The 17,248-nt window shown below is 40.7% G+C and overlaps 1 protein-coding gene across 1 annotated transcript; it reads right to left on the bottom strand.

Annotated features, from left to right (window-relative positions):
• Positions 1–1,048: 1,048 nt before the first annotated feature.
• MED28 (mediator complex subunit 28) lies at positions 1,049–15,052 on the bottom strand. Its single transcript, XM_034442751.3, has 4 exons — positions 14,817–15,052; positions 13,799–13,865; positions 4,135–4,247; positions 1,049–2,978 (listed from the first exon to the last, which is right to left on the bottom strand). The coding sequence occupies exons 1-4, from the start codon at positions 14,997–14,999 to the stop codon at positions 2,781–2,783; spliced, it is 561 nt and encodes a 186-aa protein (XP_034298642.3). The 5' UTR covers positions 15,000–15,052; the 3' UTR covers positions 1,049–2,780.
• Positions 15,053–17,248: the final 2,196 nt, after the last annotated feature.

Consider the following 17,248-nt stretch of genomic DNA (forward strand, 5'->3'; position numbering starts at 1 on the left):
TCCTGCATCTGGAGAAGGAGTGGTCGGAGTGATGTCTCAAGATGGGATGGTGGTTGATTGGAACATGTGATCGACTGAGGACTGAGGAGATGGTTTTGGAGGTTTTGATTTACTGAGGGTAAAATTTACCTCTCAGATTCGGGTTTTCCCAGATGTGCCAATTTACCTATTCTAGTAAATAGAACTTTGAAAATGCTTGCTTCAGAGTCTTTACTTGGAGCTGGGGGTTTTTCTGGAATGCTGACAAGGTAGTAAAAAATGCTTTAAAAAAGTTTTTTAAAAAAAGGCTCTGACGATCATAGGTGTGCCCCACAATCATCAGCAGTTTTTTTACCTTTTAAAAGCATTTTTTTACTACCAGTTTGGGCGAATAGGTAGTAAAAAATGCTTTTAATAAGTTTTTAAAAAGGTTCCAACTATTGCGCACCACAGCTGATCACCCCACCCCCTGCGCTGTTTTACTTTTACTTACTTTCCCAAGCCTCCTTTTGGTGCGCACTGCACATGCGTGCAACATGCGTTTGGTGCGTGGCGCACATGCATGGCCCATTTGCACCACTCAGGTGAACCTGATGACAGTTAAACCTCCAAGTGGCCTTAACGACTCACTATAAGAATGCAAATGACCAGCTGTCTTCAAGAAGTATAAATCCTTCCATTCCCCACCATCCAGTCAGAGCTGAAGAAGCTTCTTGGATGAGAAGTGAAACGTCTTCAAAGCAAAACCAGAAAGTCCAGTTTCCTCTTGAAAAAGCACCTTTTGGATTCTTAGTACAAATATCTTACTGGACTTACATTTTAACACTATATCAGCAATAACATCAAGACTAGTGTATTTAAGCCATGCAACTTACAAAGATACTTATGCAGAACAAAACTGGCTGTTTTAGCGGTCTAGGAAACATAAATATAACTTACTAAAAAGACATCAATCTTAAACTAATAACCTTAGAAGAATATTTTAGAGCTAGGAATTTGTCACTGTAAAGGCCCCATTATATGTAATCCGATGCAAGTAAAATCTACAAGGAAGATCTCACTACAGAAGTAAACATATTTCATTTATTTACATACATATAAGAAATGCTGGTTCTGGGCATTTACTTATAAAAAACCAACAAAATAGAAAAATAAAGCCAGACAGATAAGACATGAAGAGGTTGTGCTTAAATGTTTCCCAATCTTAAACCGTTTGACACTTTGAAATACTAATAGCAACATATACACTTTGAAACATTGAAAGTTAATTTTCCCAGTTATTAGTAAATAAGACTTTGACAACTCAAAGATAGTTAACTTGCTATGTAGTTTGCTATAATATATACTTTAAATGCATATTGTATTTAGAAGTGGAATGTTTTTATGCTCAGTCACAGCTGAGCTCTTAACCTTGGTCTAAAACATAGGCACATAAGTGGAGAAAATGGTTCTAGTCAACCATGAATCTGCACACACCTGTGATGTACCCAGATTTTTTTATTTCTAAAAATAAACAAAGGTTTTAAGTGCTGTGTTCAATATATTTGAATGTTATGTATTTAAATTAGAACTGAGCATTTAAATTCATCCTGGGCAAAGTCATGTATTTTGCCATTTTACCTATTGGACATTCTCCTTGCCTGCCCCAACTGCCAAAACACATTTTCAGGATGTGTGAGAGTCAGCAAAGAAGAAAAAAAGTTTTCCCAGTATTACTAGTGGAAAAATTTCAGTGAAAGAATATACCAATTGGGATTCATGCATCAAATATATATGTATGTGTAATCTCAAAATGATAGCACACCAGTATCAAAATGGCTGGAGCATTCCACTCCAATTCCACTTGAATTCAGGTTTACTTTTTAGAGATTTCAGAAAAAATCTTAGTACATATCTACATTATCTGAAATGTTCTTATAACATCTGTTTAAACAAAATAATAGTATATTTGCATTCTCTGCACTTGCAATGGCCTTGACATCATTACCACAGTTCAGCTCAGATTTAGTGACGATTTCTATGTTGAATTGTGACATAATTACCAGTAAGTGCCAACTATTAGAGTATTAAAGTAATTTTAAGAGGAAGAAAACTAAGAACAATTTTTAAAATGCCAACTTTTATTATCACTATGCAATATGTAATAGAACCTTCTTAGGAAAATAGAATTCTCGTAAGTGGTCTGTAAAAAAGTAACACCTATGTTTGTATATATAAAGTTAATTTATCACACAAAAATAAAAACTACTTTCACCAGATATTCATTTGTAACATCATTAAAATAAAGATAAACATTAATTTGTCCATGTGCATTTTTTAATTTACTTAAAAGCATACAGCTGCCCAACTCAAAAAGTAGATTCAGAAAGTAATTTTGGTTTGTATTAAAACAATTCAGATTGTGACATATTTCTCATAGGCATTTTTTTATAGTGTCACAAGAATGTTTAAGCACAGAACCAGAAGCAACTGTCCCAAGGATATTAAAAGCACCATGATTACAAAAGATAATGTTAACGGCAATCACTTGATTTACAGAAGTAAAATTATGTTGGAAGCTCATGGGATAGACTGTTCTTGTTCCTTAGAATATCTCCATAGCCAGGGAGACAGTGTTGTTTGCAGGAGATAGAATAAAAGAATCACACTTTCTGATCCATACAATGACAGCAGTAGCCTCATTTATGTTAGGCTCCTTGCTGTCTAGTTTTTCAAAAACAACATATTTTCAATACAAAATGTACAATGTTATTTATGAAGGTCTAGCAAAAATTATTCCAGCATTTCAATGATGCTTCTTTTCACGTTTGCTTGAGAGGTGCAGGAATATTGGCTGAAGCTTGTTCTAGATAAGCTAGAGGTCCCTGAGGCATCTCAGTAGGTTTCTTCTGCTGGATATTAATATCGTCTAAAACTTGTTGCCAATGACGAAGTTTTCCCAAGTGTTTCTGAATTAGTGTTTCTTTCCGCTGCAATTCATTTCTCAGTTCTGAAACATCCTACATGAAAAAGAAGCATACATGAAAGAAACTAAGAATCTCTCCTTGGAAAAACATTTGCATTTGAACAAAAATAACTACAAAACCTTAGAAAAATAAGTATAATGTGTTCCAATAAATTATCTGAATTACACTAATAGCTGCTTCCTTTCCTTAAACAATTAACTCCTCGTGATGAATTTCTATCTCATTTTTAATTACAATAGTCTCACACTAGTTCTTATGTGTTGCACAAAAATAAAGTGATTTTTTTTCTTCATTTTTCATCAAGAACATGATGAATTATGGTTATGGGTATCACCAGGCTAATCTTTGGCCATAATAAAGTTTAAGCTTCAAGTTTATGGATGTGCCTATGAACTTTTACGATTTTACCTAGATCATCATGAATTCAGTGGACATTTACCCAAATTAAAATTTATATTATTATACAGCAAAATAATTCCATTGCTGTGTAGATGATACAAACAATACTAGTCAGAGCACTAATGGCTGAATTTTAGTAGAAAAAAGAACACAAGGTGGGTGGGCAGAGGGGAAAACATTCCAAAAACAACTGGTTTTCTTCAAAATCTCGTTTAACATAAATTTAACAGATAAAATAAAAATACTTCCTATTTTTCCACAATAGCCTAAAGACCTGGCTCTGCTGATTAGCCTGGGGACCAAGTGGGAGGCTGGATGAGTGCTGGATTGATGGCCAACTACACATTTCTCCCCCCTCCCCCGTTTTGCTCTGTACTGCTCTCCACCCATCCATCTTTTTAATTATATCGATGTATTATTCTCATTGTATTGTTTTCATTGTTTATTTTATTGTTCTATTATCTTACTACTTCCATTTACGCTCCTTTCATTTTCTTCCCTTGTATTATTGTAAGCCACCTAGAGTAGCCACATGGCAAGATAGGCAGCAAATAAATTTAAGAGATTAGAGATAGCAAACCATCATCCTAATACAATGATCAATCACTTCTTCACCAAGTACATTAAAATACTCTGATGGGGGAGATTCAGCCCTAATTTATGTAATAAATGGTTTTAATCCCACTTATGCCTCATAGCAATATTCCAATTACTGTATTCCAATTACTGTGTTGTAATTTAGCATAGAATCAGATATCATGCTCAAGTCTAAAGAAAACCATATCCTTACCTCCTTAATTACTTGGTCTGGTTTCTGGACAGATAATTGTAACCTTTTCTGTAGAAAAAAGCATTCTGTTTGTCGTGCAACATCTAAAAATTTCTGGATACATTGATCAACACCTAGGAAATGAGCAACAAGTTTAACACTATTAAAAAATTAAAGTAAAGATAAATACTATGTAACTTTAACAAACCTAGTTAAGAGAAGTGTAAAATACTTGGATCTACATGTGTAAAATGATGTAAAACAAAAGGCCACCAGCTGTCCCATCAGCAGCAGAAGATGGCAAAGGTCAGTAGGGATGGTAGAAGGCAGGGGAGCAAAACAGCAGAGATGGGGAAGAGGAGATGGGCAAGGGGAGTTGAAATGGAGAGGAGAGTGGCAGGGCAGAAAGTATATTTGGGATCTATTGTTCGAGTTATGGGTAGTAGAACTATACCATCACTGGAGTGGGTAGAACTGAAATTTTGTAGTTCATTTTATGTGAGTTTAAGAGGTAAAATACATACTTTAGGCAGTTTAAGAGAGTGGGATGTTTCAATGTTACAAACATAGAACACAGAATCACAGAGCTTCTAGTCCAACCCCTTGCTGAAGGCAGACCTTACACCAGTGGTTCTCAACCTTCCTAATGCCGCGACCCATTAATACAGTTCCTCATGTTGTGGTGACCCCCAACCAGGGGTGGGTTCTAAAATTTTTTACTATCGGTTCTGTGGGCGTGGCTTATTTTGTAGGCGTGGCTTGGATGTCATGTGACTGGGTGGGCATGGCTAGCTGGTCATGTGACCGGGTGGCCATGGCTATGTGTATAGGGACTACTCAGAGGGCTGAAAAAAGTGATTTCTGACAGATCCTCACACTTTTGACTGGTCCTCACACTTATGACCATCCTCACATTTATGCCTGTGCAGCATTCTTAACAACCACGTCACTCATTTCACAACTGCTTCTCTTCACCATGGTGATAAGATAGGGCAAAAAACTTAAAATGTGAGGACAGTCGTAAGTTCGAGGACTGGTCAAAAGTGTGAGGACCAGTGAAAAATAACTTTTTCAGTCCTCTGAGTAGTCCATATGCATAAAAGGATACAGCAATAGAGAGGGATGAAGGAAGGGAAGGGAAATTAGAGTAGGAGTGAGGGTAAGAGAGGGAGGAAGAGAGGAGGAGAAGGAGAAGAGCAGCGGGGGGAAGAGAAAGTAAGAAGGAAAGAAGAGAGAGAGGTGGTAGGTTTGAGGAGAAAGATTGCTGTACAATAAAAAAGATGAAAGGGAAGAAAACCAACCCCAAACAAATATAAAGATATTAAGATAAAGAATGAATTGTTAAACTTTAAAGAATAAAAGAATATATGAATAAATAGCAATAATTAGAAACACACATACAAACATACAATGTATTTTCTTTGAACAGAGTATTTGGCCGGTTCACAAATTTAACCAGTGTTTAGTCATTTCAATTAAATTTACAATTTCTATATTTTCTTTTTGCCATATTTATTCCTCATCTATTTTTTAAAAAAAACCAATATTACCCTTCATCCTCATCTCTAATCTTAATCAAATTCAATTTTTCCCTTCTATTCTATATTATACCCCTTCCCATTGTCATCTATTTTTATATTCATCCTCACATTGGTTAATTACGTAATTATGTAATACAGTTGTTTAATACAAATTCAACATTTTAATATAAATCAATTAGTTATATAACTATCTTTTTTGTATATCAATCAATATGAACATGAATGTTCCAATTATTTCCATGCAATCCAATTTCTTACAAATCAATTAATTATATTTACCAATAATAATAAACCAAATAATTTCCCCCATATATTCCTCCAAACCACAACTTAACCATTTCTGCTTTCAACACAATATACAATTAATAGTATCTCAATTATTACAATTCCCTAGTTAAATAGAGCTTTTTTTCTTTTGTGTTTTAAAATCTTGAACCTCCTCTTTTGCCCTAAATTTCCCATTGTTTGCAGTTTTGCACCTACCTTTTTTGGTGAGGAAAAAGAAAAAGAAATCTCTCTCTGCCTCATTTTGTCACGTTGCAGCAAAGACCCTGCTTTACTTTCAATTTCGTTTTTTCAGCATAGCTAGGGAAAAAAAAATCTGCTCCTCTCTTTGCAGCTAGCAACAGAGCCCTCCGCAAAACAGCTGAGAGCAAATCAGCTGAGAGTCTGGAGGCTGATCAAATCAATTTATGGTAATTAACCTATGCTGAAACTGAAAGGGGTTGTTTTTTTCTATTTTTGCAGGCACCGGTCTTCTCATTTGTTTTCTTTTAACACTGATCAGCTGTAGGGCGGCCCTTTGAAGCCCCGCGGCAAGAATTGAAATGGTTTGTTTCCCTCTAGCCATAAACTGGGATTCAGGAGGCAGCAATAGATTGGGAGTGGGCGGAGTAAGCGAACGGCAAACAGCGATCCAACAGAGGCAGAGGGTGAGGGTGAGTGAAGGCAGGGGGGGGCGAGAGAGGGCTTTGGCGACCCCTGTGAAATGGCCGTTCGACCCCCAAAGGGGTCACGACCCCCAGGTTGAGAACTGCTGCCTTATACCATCCCAGTCAAACATAAAAGCTCAGGGCTACACAGCATTCCCTCCCCAAGCCCCAATTTAAAACCTGAAATTATAACCAGGTAGTCCTTGCTTAATTATTCTAATTAGGACTAGAATTTGTCACAAAATAATGTGGTCATGCAGTCATTAGATGAAACAGTACATGAGCACACTTTGCAACTGCTGTTCCACTAGTCCCAGTTGCAGTCTTTAAGCGAGAACCTCGTGCTTTTCAAGAGGTAACAGGACTGTTGTTTTTGTTTGCAGACATTTCGCTTCTCATCCAAGAAGCTTCTTCAGCTCTGAATAGATGGTGGGGAATAGGATTTATATTCCTTGCAGACAGCTGGTCATTTGCCTTACATCACCTGAGTAGTGCAAATGGTTGTGAAGCCTCTTGGAACTGCTGAAAGGATTGTGTTGTGGAACTGTGCTTTCTGCAGGATGTTTTCTGTCCTGTGTCCCTTCACTGTTGAGCACAGGCACAGGCTGTTGGGGATGAGTCTGAGTTGTCTTCATCTCGAACTGAAGTGGAAATGGTTCCTGTAGTCTGCAATTTTTCTGGAAATCTGTTCACACTCCACATCATTCTAAGGGTGTTCATCCCAAACTGCATAGCTAAATTTCTATGGAGATTCTCAGTGATCCAGATCATGGATGTCCTAAAGGATGAGAAGCGAAACTTCTTCAAAGAAAAACAAGAAAGTCCCAGTTGCTTCTTGAAAAATCACCTTTGGGACAACCATGACCAGGATAACTGAGAATCTCCATAGATATCTAACAACAGATATTTAAAAATCCCTCTAATTTTACCCATCTCTCAAGGGTCAAAAAGGGTAAGGTTCATTCTCCGAATGGGTTGGTTTCCAAACATTTCATTACCAGGCTAGCTAACACCTTCAAGAGAGTTTAGGAGATGTGAATGTCACTGTTCTTCTGTTTATAAGGGTTTCAGATGTGGGTATGTCAAGTAAGGGTCTTGTGATGGGTCAGCTGTGAGTCATCAGAGTCTTGTGATGGGTCTTGTGATAGGGAGGTTACATCAAACAAGGGTCATTGGGAGGTGAACTGCTGATGGGGAGGGCTTACATGGATTCGTTGAGGGTTGGTGCGGTCTCTGGTTGGTTGTCCGGTTGGTTTGCATTCTGAGGGGTTCGTAGGCTGGTTGTAGATTAAAGTGTCTATTGATGGAATTGCTTGTGGAGTGCCAGGCTTCAATGAATTCTCGAGTGGCGGATGGTAGCAGGGGCGATGATTATTGTGTTGTTCCAACTGAACAGATGCTGTTTGGTGTTGGTATACAGAGATTAAGGATTTGTGATCATGGCATATGACTGCCAGCCGGTGTCGGAGAAGAGAGAAGAGAGAATAGAGAATAGAGTAGAATAGAGAATAGAATAATAACTTTATTGTCAACTTTGAAAGTACACTAAGTGGCAAACATTAAAATGAAATTTCGTTGCATACATCTCTCAAAGGGTCACCATCCCGATATACATTACATAAACATGACAAAATAAATAAATACAAAATTATGTATATACCCACAAATATGACACAGAGGAACAATAGTCGTTCAGATGTATACATGTTCATGGTGTTAAAAACTAATCTTGTGAGTTTACCAGATGGATGGCATAGGGAACAAAGCTGTTACAGAATCTGATGGACCTGCTAGAAATAGCAATAGCACTTAGACTTATATATCATCACAGTGCTTTTTACAGCCCTCTCTAAGTGGTTTACAGAGTCAGCACATTGCCCCCAACAATCTGGGTCCTCATTTTACCCACCTTGGAAGGATGGAAGGCTGAGTCAACCTTGAGTCTGGCAAGATTCGATCTGCCAGATTGCAGGCAGCCACAGAAATAGCCTGCAATACTGCACTCTAACCATAACAAGAAGTGAGCTTCCTATAATCTTCTTGACTGTCCTTACCACTCTCTGTATGGACTTTCTATCAGAGGCACTGCTGCCACCAAACCAAATAGTGATGCAGTTTGTTAAAAAAACTCTCAATCAGTGGAGTATGACTATCCTAGCTCTTTCTAAAATCTACAATGACCTTTGTTTTATTAACATTTAGAATTAGGTTACTTTTATTGCACCAGTCCACCAGAGCCTTCACCTCTTCCCTATAAGCATCTTCATTGTCATCCCGGGTAAGACCCACCACTGCCGTGTCTGTTGTGGTTCACTGGCAGCCTGCAGAGCTGGCAGCAGAGTCGGACAGTGAAGAGGTTGGGGAGGAATATGGGCCAGTGCTGGAGTCTGGGGAAGGCTCAGACGAGGGCTCTGCATCAGAGGCAGACAAAGGGCCATCTGGAAGGTACGTGCTGTCTCCAGAGTCGGACCTGAGCAAGGCAGAGGAACAGGGGGAGCCTTTTCCCAGTGCGCGCATGTGCAGAGCTTCCAGAAGGCAAGAACAGTTAAAACAAAAAGGATGACGCATGAGTAGGGCTTGAAGATGATTGGCCCCTCCCATAAGACTTAAAAGAGGAGCAAAGGCACGTACGTGGGCCTTTGCAAGAAGCACAGTTGTTAATTCTGTTCAGTTTAAAGTCTGAAGCTGTGTTTGATTCTGGACTCCGTGTGGCTTTGCCAATTAGGTCTTTGGCAGCGTGTCAAGAGAGATAAAGGTGGATGATTATCAGCCTTATCCTAAAGGACTCTTTACAACTATTTGGGACTCATCTGTGAATGAACAGAATTCACAGCTGTTGCAATAAAAGAGGTTTTGGGGACTACTCATATGTTTTGCTGACTCAGGAAGGCTAAGTCAGAACAGTATCATCCACATACTTCACAATTTGATTCATAGCAGATTTGGCACAGCAGTCATGGGTCATCAAGGTGAACAGTAGCGGACTCAAGACATAGCCCTGTGGGGAACTTGTACTCAAGGAAACGGAATTGGAAACTTTTCTTCCAACTCGCAGAAACTGGGGCCTAATAAGAAAATCCAGTATCCAATTACGTAAGGCACCTCATTGATCAGTTGCTTGAATACCGCAGGGGCCTCCTATAGACCCAAAGGGAGCACCCAAAATTGGAAACATCCTAGAGGGCAATTAAACACAGTTTTCCATTTATCGCTCTCCTTGATTCGTACCTGGTAGTAAGCTTCCCACAAGTCTAATTTAGTGAAGATTTTTCTTTTGGCTAAACACACCAGCATGTCCATCAAGGCAGGGGATAGATATTTTCTATGCACACCGCATTTAGTCCTCTAGTCAATGCATTTTGTTCTCAGGGAACAAAACTGGGGCTGCCACTCGTGGCCTTGCTGGTTGAATAAATCCATGTTTTGTCTATGAAGGTATGAAGCTGTCCTAGCTCATGTGGAATCATCAAGTAAAGTTTAGGCTTTGGGAGCTTAGCCGCAGGAAGGATTTCAATACTGCAGTCTGTGGGGCAATGAGGCAGGAGCACATTGGAGCCTTTCTCACTAAACATATCTCATAAATCCCAATACTCCTTCGGGATTCTGGATTCACTGATTGGGTGTTTCCAAGCCACTGCCCCCAGCACCGTCTGCTTTTTGTTTCTTCTACCCCCAGTCTCTGGGATCTTTTCCTCTTTCTTGACCACTTTTTGCCAAATCTTTAAAAGCTCTCTCCTCCAATTCGCATAAGAGTTCCATTTCTGCAGCCAAGGCAGTCCAAGTAGGAGGGGCCTCTCCATCCCTGGCGCCACTATGAAACTGAGTCTCTTTATGCTTTCCCATTCTCATCTTCACTGGTTCAGTTATAAAATGAGCTGGGGTCCCTCCAGCCACGGTCCCATCTAGCTGGCAAAACGCTACAGGCACCCTGAGCCATTTGAATCTCAGTCCCAGCTTTTCAATGACTTCAGGGCTAACCACACACCTAGTGCAGCCCAAGTCCAATAAAGCCAATATCCTCCCCTTGGTCCCTGAGGAGGGCCCCCTTAGTTCCACAGGGATGGTTAAATGTCAACTTACCAGGTGTCGTTGTCACTTTCAGCCTCCCCTGAGCTGGTCGGAGCTCCCAACCCCTCAGATCCAGGAGGGGCAAATTCTGTGATCTCCATGCCTTTGAGTGCTGTCTCTCGGATATTTGGAGCTGGCTTTGTTGCTTTCTTCCATGGAGTTGTTGTGGCACTGAGGTTGGACTTGCTGGATCGGCATGCTGCAGCTCAGTAACCCTCCTTCCCATATCTGAAGCATGTCGTGGACTTCAGTCTAGGTTTGGCATCGCCTTTTGTGGTCCTGAAGTATTTTTTACGTGTGGGAGGGAAGGACTTGCCCCATCCACTAGCATCAGTCATGGGCAAAGTCGATCTCCACTTTGTCCATTAACACATACCAGCATTGTAGAGTGCATGGGCCCCCGCATGAGATGCAGGTGTGGTACACGTCATTGTTGAGGCAATCTTTGAAGCAGTCAATGAGGATGTCTTCGGGCCATGTGGCTAACTGGCAAGCCAATTCTCGGAACGCCTGGGTGTATGCAGCTGACTGTTGCCATTAGGTGACTGTCTTCATCTGGGTCAGAGGCTTGCGCTCTGCCAGTGGGTCTTTGAACTATTGGCGAAGGGCTGCCATAAAGTGGTCATAGTTATTGTGGAGGGAGACCATCCACTCGGCTGCTGCATTCTCCAGAGCAATGGTTACCTGTCTTATTCAGGCTTCTCCCATCTCCAGTTTGGCTCCATACTCCTGCATGTAGTTCCAGGCTTGCACCAGGAAGAACCCTATTTGCTCAGGGTCTTCCCCATACTTTAGCCCCAAGGCTGGGACCTTTGGGGCCCGCTGCCTTTGAGGACGGTCCCCACAGGCTGAGTGGCTTGTGCAGCAGCCACTGCCTGGGGTAGCATCACTTGTGCTGGCGCCAATTTAGGTAAAGTGGGTGTAACCCCCACCGTAGTAGCTCTATCCATGGCTTTGCCTGGGGTGACCCAGGAACCTCAGGTAGTTATATGTGCAAGAGTTTCTTGGGCTCTTTGACTCCCCCTAACTTGTTGTATCAAGAACAGGGGCTGTTTCAATATGACTTCCTCTGGGCTTCCTTCCAGGGAGCGGGGTCTTCCCTCTACCCCATGCTGATCTGAGCCTGATGGGCTTCTCATTGAACTCCAGTTCCTCTTGCCATTCCGCCTCGTCTCGAGCAGAGTATGGTCTAGTGGGGAGCTGGCTGTAACTCCAGTTTCCTCCAACTTACTCCCATGGTTGGACATTGGATGCTCGGTCCCCACGGTAGACTGCCATCTCGGGTTGACAATTAAAGCAGATCTTGCCTAATGTCAGGGCTGCCTCTGTCCATTTCCTAGGAAAGAAAAGCCCTTGGCTCTATATATTCAGAGAAAAGGACTTTTACTAGGAACGAACTGAAAGCAACAAGTTTCAGGTAAGATCTGAGGCAAAGTATGCGAAACAGCAACTTGAAACAAACCGTAGAGCCCACCCCCTTGTAGCTAGGCAACCAGAGGGCTGCTGCATATCAAAGTTAGAAGAAATGACCTTGGAGAGATAAGCAAAGCCCAGATCCTAATTGTAAAGTTGCAATGAAAAATTCTCTACTGAACCTTCCCCCCTTTTCCATGGCAGCAAGCAGCAGGCTAGCTGCCAGGAGTATTAAAACCTAATAGGCCCAGTTTGTTCATCAAATGCTGAGGAATGATTGTGTTGAACACCAAACTAAAATCAATAAACAGCCTTTGCACAGGAGTATTCTTCTCCTCCAGGTGCACTAAGCTAAGATGAAGCAAGAAAGGAAAGTGCATCATCTATAGAGCAGTTCTTCTGATAGGCAAAATGTAATGAGTCAATTGTAGGGGGAAGGCATGAAACCATATAGTCCTTTACCAGTCTCTCAGAACACTTCATTATAATGGAAGCAAGTGCAACTGGACGGTAATCATTAAGACATGTAAGGACCTTCCAAACAGCAGTTGTATCAAACCTGAGCACCTGCTCATCTGGGAGGGAAACAGCCTTCCTTGCTGGAATACCGTGGCCTCAAACTGTCCCAAAAACAAATTTAGCTTGTTTAGAGAATCCGTGTCACCCTTATATGTCTGGAAAGCTGCCTTACAGTCAGTAATGACCCGAATACCTTGCCACATGCGTCTCGGGTCCACAGGATCTTGAAAGAAATTCTGTACTTTCTGACTATAGGCCCACTTTGCTGTTTTTATAGCATGTCTCAAATCAGCTCTTGCTATTCTAAGTGCTGCCACATCACCTGATTTGAAAGCGGTGTTTCTCACCTTCAACATTGCATGAACCTTCTATGACATCCAAGGTTTCTCATTTGCTGTCATGACAATATTTCTAAGAACATTGTCCATACACTTTTGAATATAAGCAGAAACAGTAGAAGCATATTCGTTCACATCAGTATGTTGTCATATTTGTTCACATCAGTATGTTGTCCATTCGATGTAGCCTCTTTAAATATTTTGCAGACTTGAAGCAATCTTTAGAGCTTCCCTAGCTTCTGCTGTCCACACACTCGTTTTCTAATTGGTCTTTCTCTAATTAACAAAGGCTTATAAGTAGTTTACAGTCAGCATATTGCCCCAACAATCTTATTTTACTGACCTCAGAAGGATGGAAGGCTGTCAACCTTGAGCCGGTGAGAATTGAACTGCCAAACTGCTGGCAGTCAGCAGAATTAGTCTGCAATACTACAATCTAACCACTGTGCCACCACAGCTCTTGCAACTGTTCTTCATTTGTTTTTGGTTGCAGGCCATTAATCATCTTAGTTGCTCTTTGCACTTTTTCCAAAGTCTCAACATCTTTTTTGTAATGTGGTGACCAAAACGGGATGCAGTATTCCAGGTGTGGCCTTACTAAGGCTTTATAAAGTGGTACTAATACTTCACATGATTTTGATTCTATGCCTCTGTTTATAGAACTAAGGATTGTATTAGCTTTTTGGGCTGCTGCTGCACACTGCTGGTTCAATTGGTCACTATTGGCTGTTAAGCCTTCACTAATATTTATCAGCACAATTTCATAGATGGGTAATTCAACTCCAGCATGATCAAAACAGAGAAAGAGAAAAAGAGATGAGCATTCTGCATATACGTATTCTAAATTAAATTGAAGATAGACATCCAAACTTACCAGTTCTAATTTCTTCTTGATCTGTACCATTTACATAATCTTGGCTTACAAGGGATGCAAAGCAAGCCTAGATAATTACAAAAACCATTTATTACAAAAGCAGTTAATATTAAGAAGTTTATATTTTGGCACACATAAAGCTATACTAAAGTATATTTTTTACTTTCTTGAAAAATATACTTCTACAATATTTATTTCCAATTCTTTGCTCTATTAAAAATGACATACAATATTTAGTAGGTTCCAAACAAAAGAACTCATTTGACTGGATGGAATAAATAGATGACGCTGGAGATAAAATTAGAAGGTCTGCAAAATTAACTCTTTACAGTGTCTTGTTCAATACAATTTGCAATGTCAATAAACTATTTTCTTATAAGAGTTACAAGTTCATTAATTTTTAACTAACAAGCTATTTTTAAAGATTTTTTTTTTTACAAAAATTCAAATCCTTACAAAATATAGACATTTCACATGCCATTTTATAAAGCATTATTTTTAGAGAAAGGAATCCCTCTTAAACAAAAGTATTGCCCCTAAAACATGGTTTATTCTGGCTGCAATGATATGTTTCTGGAAAATAAGTATGATTCAATTTAGCAAATTTTCTCCCTTTCTTGCGAATATCCAGGAGAATCTTTTTATCCCCATAACCACCGCCCAGCGAGGTACACTAGGCTGAAAGTGATGGACCCAAGGTAATCCACAAAATTCCACAAGCCAAGGGAGATCCCGGCCATTATCAACCCACGCTGGCTTATTATAGAATGAAATGTTTCCTTATTCTGATCAGAAAATATATTTTGTTAATATGGGATTAACGGGCATCGCTATTCAAGCAGGCGGCCATTTAAACACAGAAACGGAAATCAAGATGAAGGAACTTCTCGGGCGAGCTACTTCATCTCTGTAGAAATTGCCAAAGAGGATGGCAATAGTCCTGCGTTTCCCCCACTTCAAGTGTCGATCTTTCCGTCATCTCTATGGTAGGAGAGGCCGCTCGCACTGCAGAGCCTACCTCAAAAGAAGCCTCCAGATCATCCACAAGGGTACCGATGGGGTTTCGCGGACCCGTGGGGTTCGGCGGAAGGAGTCCCGCGAGTCCCTGACCTCCGGAGGCCACCGGAGGGGGCGGCGGGGGAGGGGGCGGGGGGGGCACCGGGCCCTGGTTCCCAAACATGCCACTCAGTCCAGTGGCCATAGTAACTGAGAGAAAGTTGAAGGAGCGATTGCGCAGGCGCAAGAGGAAACGAAACCGCGCTGGTACGTCACGACATCGCGAGACGAAGACTCGGGTTGGGTCTCGAAGGCGGAAAAGGCATTTTCTTTGGGCCTCCATGGAAATACATACCATACATGCATGTGTGCATACATTTAAAAAGTGCAAAACTTATCAGTAATGAGCAGGAGCAAGTTTTTGGGGCGTTATCCCGTACCCTTCAGTGCAGCAACCAAGCTGCTGCTGCTGTTGCTGCTGCTCCTCCTCCTCCTCCTCATTATTATTGTTATTGTTATTGTTATTGTTATTGTTATTAGCTTATTTTCATGATAATCCCTCCCATTTTTCCCGCCAATACACCCATTTCTGCCAGGAGTTTGATTTCTAAGTGAGGTGACGATATTTTATTTGAAAAAATAAAGGACAAATATGAAAAAGGCAAATTTGCAAGAGATTCAGAAGGATAAAATAAATTATAACTTTGTTTAACAATAGAAAATTCAAGAGCAAAACCAAGAAAAAGTTTACAAAAATGCAGTCTATAAAAGTAACTAAAATCAAACAGTATTTGCAACATTATTTTTAAAAGACCCAATTTCCATATTTTACACCTGAATGAAAACGATTGGTACAATTTGTATTGATTTAAATTTAAATGACCAAAATAAAGGTCAAAAGTGAGTGAAAAGTAAATAAAACTTTTACAGGCAACAAGGAATATAAAATACTAAACTACGAGGCCAGAATTGGGTACTAAACTGATTCCTCTGAGGGTATAAAAAGGATGCCAAATCTTCCCCAAGGTGTGGCTATCTCCTCACATGCATTGTATCTATATGTTCTGGATATAGTCCCACTCAGTATTTTGGTTTTCTCATAAATAAAATCTGCTGCTTTTTGCAAGCCTCATCTTGAGTCTCTTTGGCATTCTGGTGACTCAAGTATATTTTGGGACCTTACAATATTAAACCAATGTGCTTCCAAACTACCAAAAAGGGAGGAAGACAATTCTTCCTAAGGGTATCCTGATTTTAGCCAGTTCAGAGACAGGAAAGTTGTTAAAATGAGCCATTTCCTAAGAAAATAATCTTTATTTCTGATGCAAACCAGCCTCTCTGTCCGAAAAGCACCCAGAGATGCTGCTTCAAGGCAGTCTGTCACCTGGAATTGCTCAGCCAGCCCTGTAGGAAGTATAATGCCACAAGCCCCTTTGCCCCTTCTACTGCACACACCAGGAGTCTGCAACCTTAAAAACTCAAAGAGCCATTTGGACCAGTTTCCCACAGAAATCTCTCTTTCACCCTCTACCTCTCCCGCTCCTTTCTTTCTCCCTCCCCCTCCCTTCCTCATCCTTCTCTCCCTCCCTCTTCCTCCCTCCCTCCCTCATCTCTCTTTCTCTCTCTCTCATCTCAAAGTCACTCATTCCTCATGTAGTAACTATCATCTCCAGTCATAGTCATTAAAAATCATAGGAGCTGTATTTTATCCTTTACAGAGAGCATCATGAAGTTTGGGAGAAACTATTCTAATGTAAAATGCCAAATGAAGAATAAATAGCAAGACATGGATTGTTGTGTTACAAATTTTATAAATCCGTCAGGTTTTTTGTCTTCCTTGTGCATCTTCTTGTTCTGCAGCTCAGTAGATTAGATAAAACAAATCAAGGATTTTAGGGGGAATAGATTCTTATTCTCTCTCTCCCTCCTTCCCTCTCTCTCCCCCATTTCCCCACCCCCAGGGAATAATTGTAAGGAAATTCGGCCATGTTCTTTCTGTCTCTGGAAAGATACAAAAATAAACATTGCATTGGAAAACGAGTGACTCTAAGGCTGTTACAGCACAGTGCCATGAGGTTGCCTCGAGGGGAGCAGACTCTGCTGCTGGGAGAATCTCTCTCTCACTGCCCGACTGCAGCAGGAAATGGCAGGCAGCCCTCTCTGTCTCTCGTCTCTCTCTCCCCCTCATCTTTCTCTTTCTCCTTCTTTTTCCCCCTTTCTCTCTCTCGTGTGTGTGCGTGTGTGTGTATGTGTGCACGTGCGGGTTCCCTCTTGAACCATTTCCAAAAACAGGCGAGGGTTGTTGTATTTTTGCTGATGTTGTTCTTTCTTCTTTGGGTGCTTTTTACCATATGATTTAAATCAAGAGTCATTTCAGGTTCCCAGATAAATGAAGCTCTTTCGTCCTCCTGCTGTGGCTCCCTGTCAGCTGGCTGCCCCCCCCACCTGTCCTGA

The sequence above is a fragment of the Pantherophis guttatus genome, chromosome 8 (assembly GCF_059756535.1).
Source record: "Pantherophis guttatus breed Tessera chromosome 8, ASM5975653v1, whole genome shotgun sequence".
Taxonomy (NCBI): domain Eukaryota; kingdom Metazoa; phylum Chordata; class Lepidosauria; order Squamata; family Colubridae; genus Pantherophis; species Pantherophis guttatus.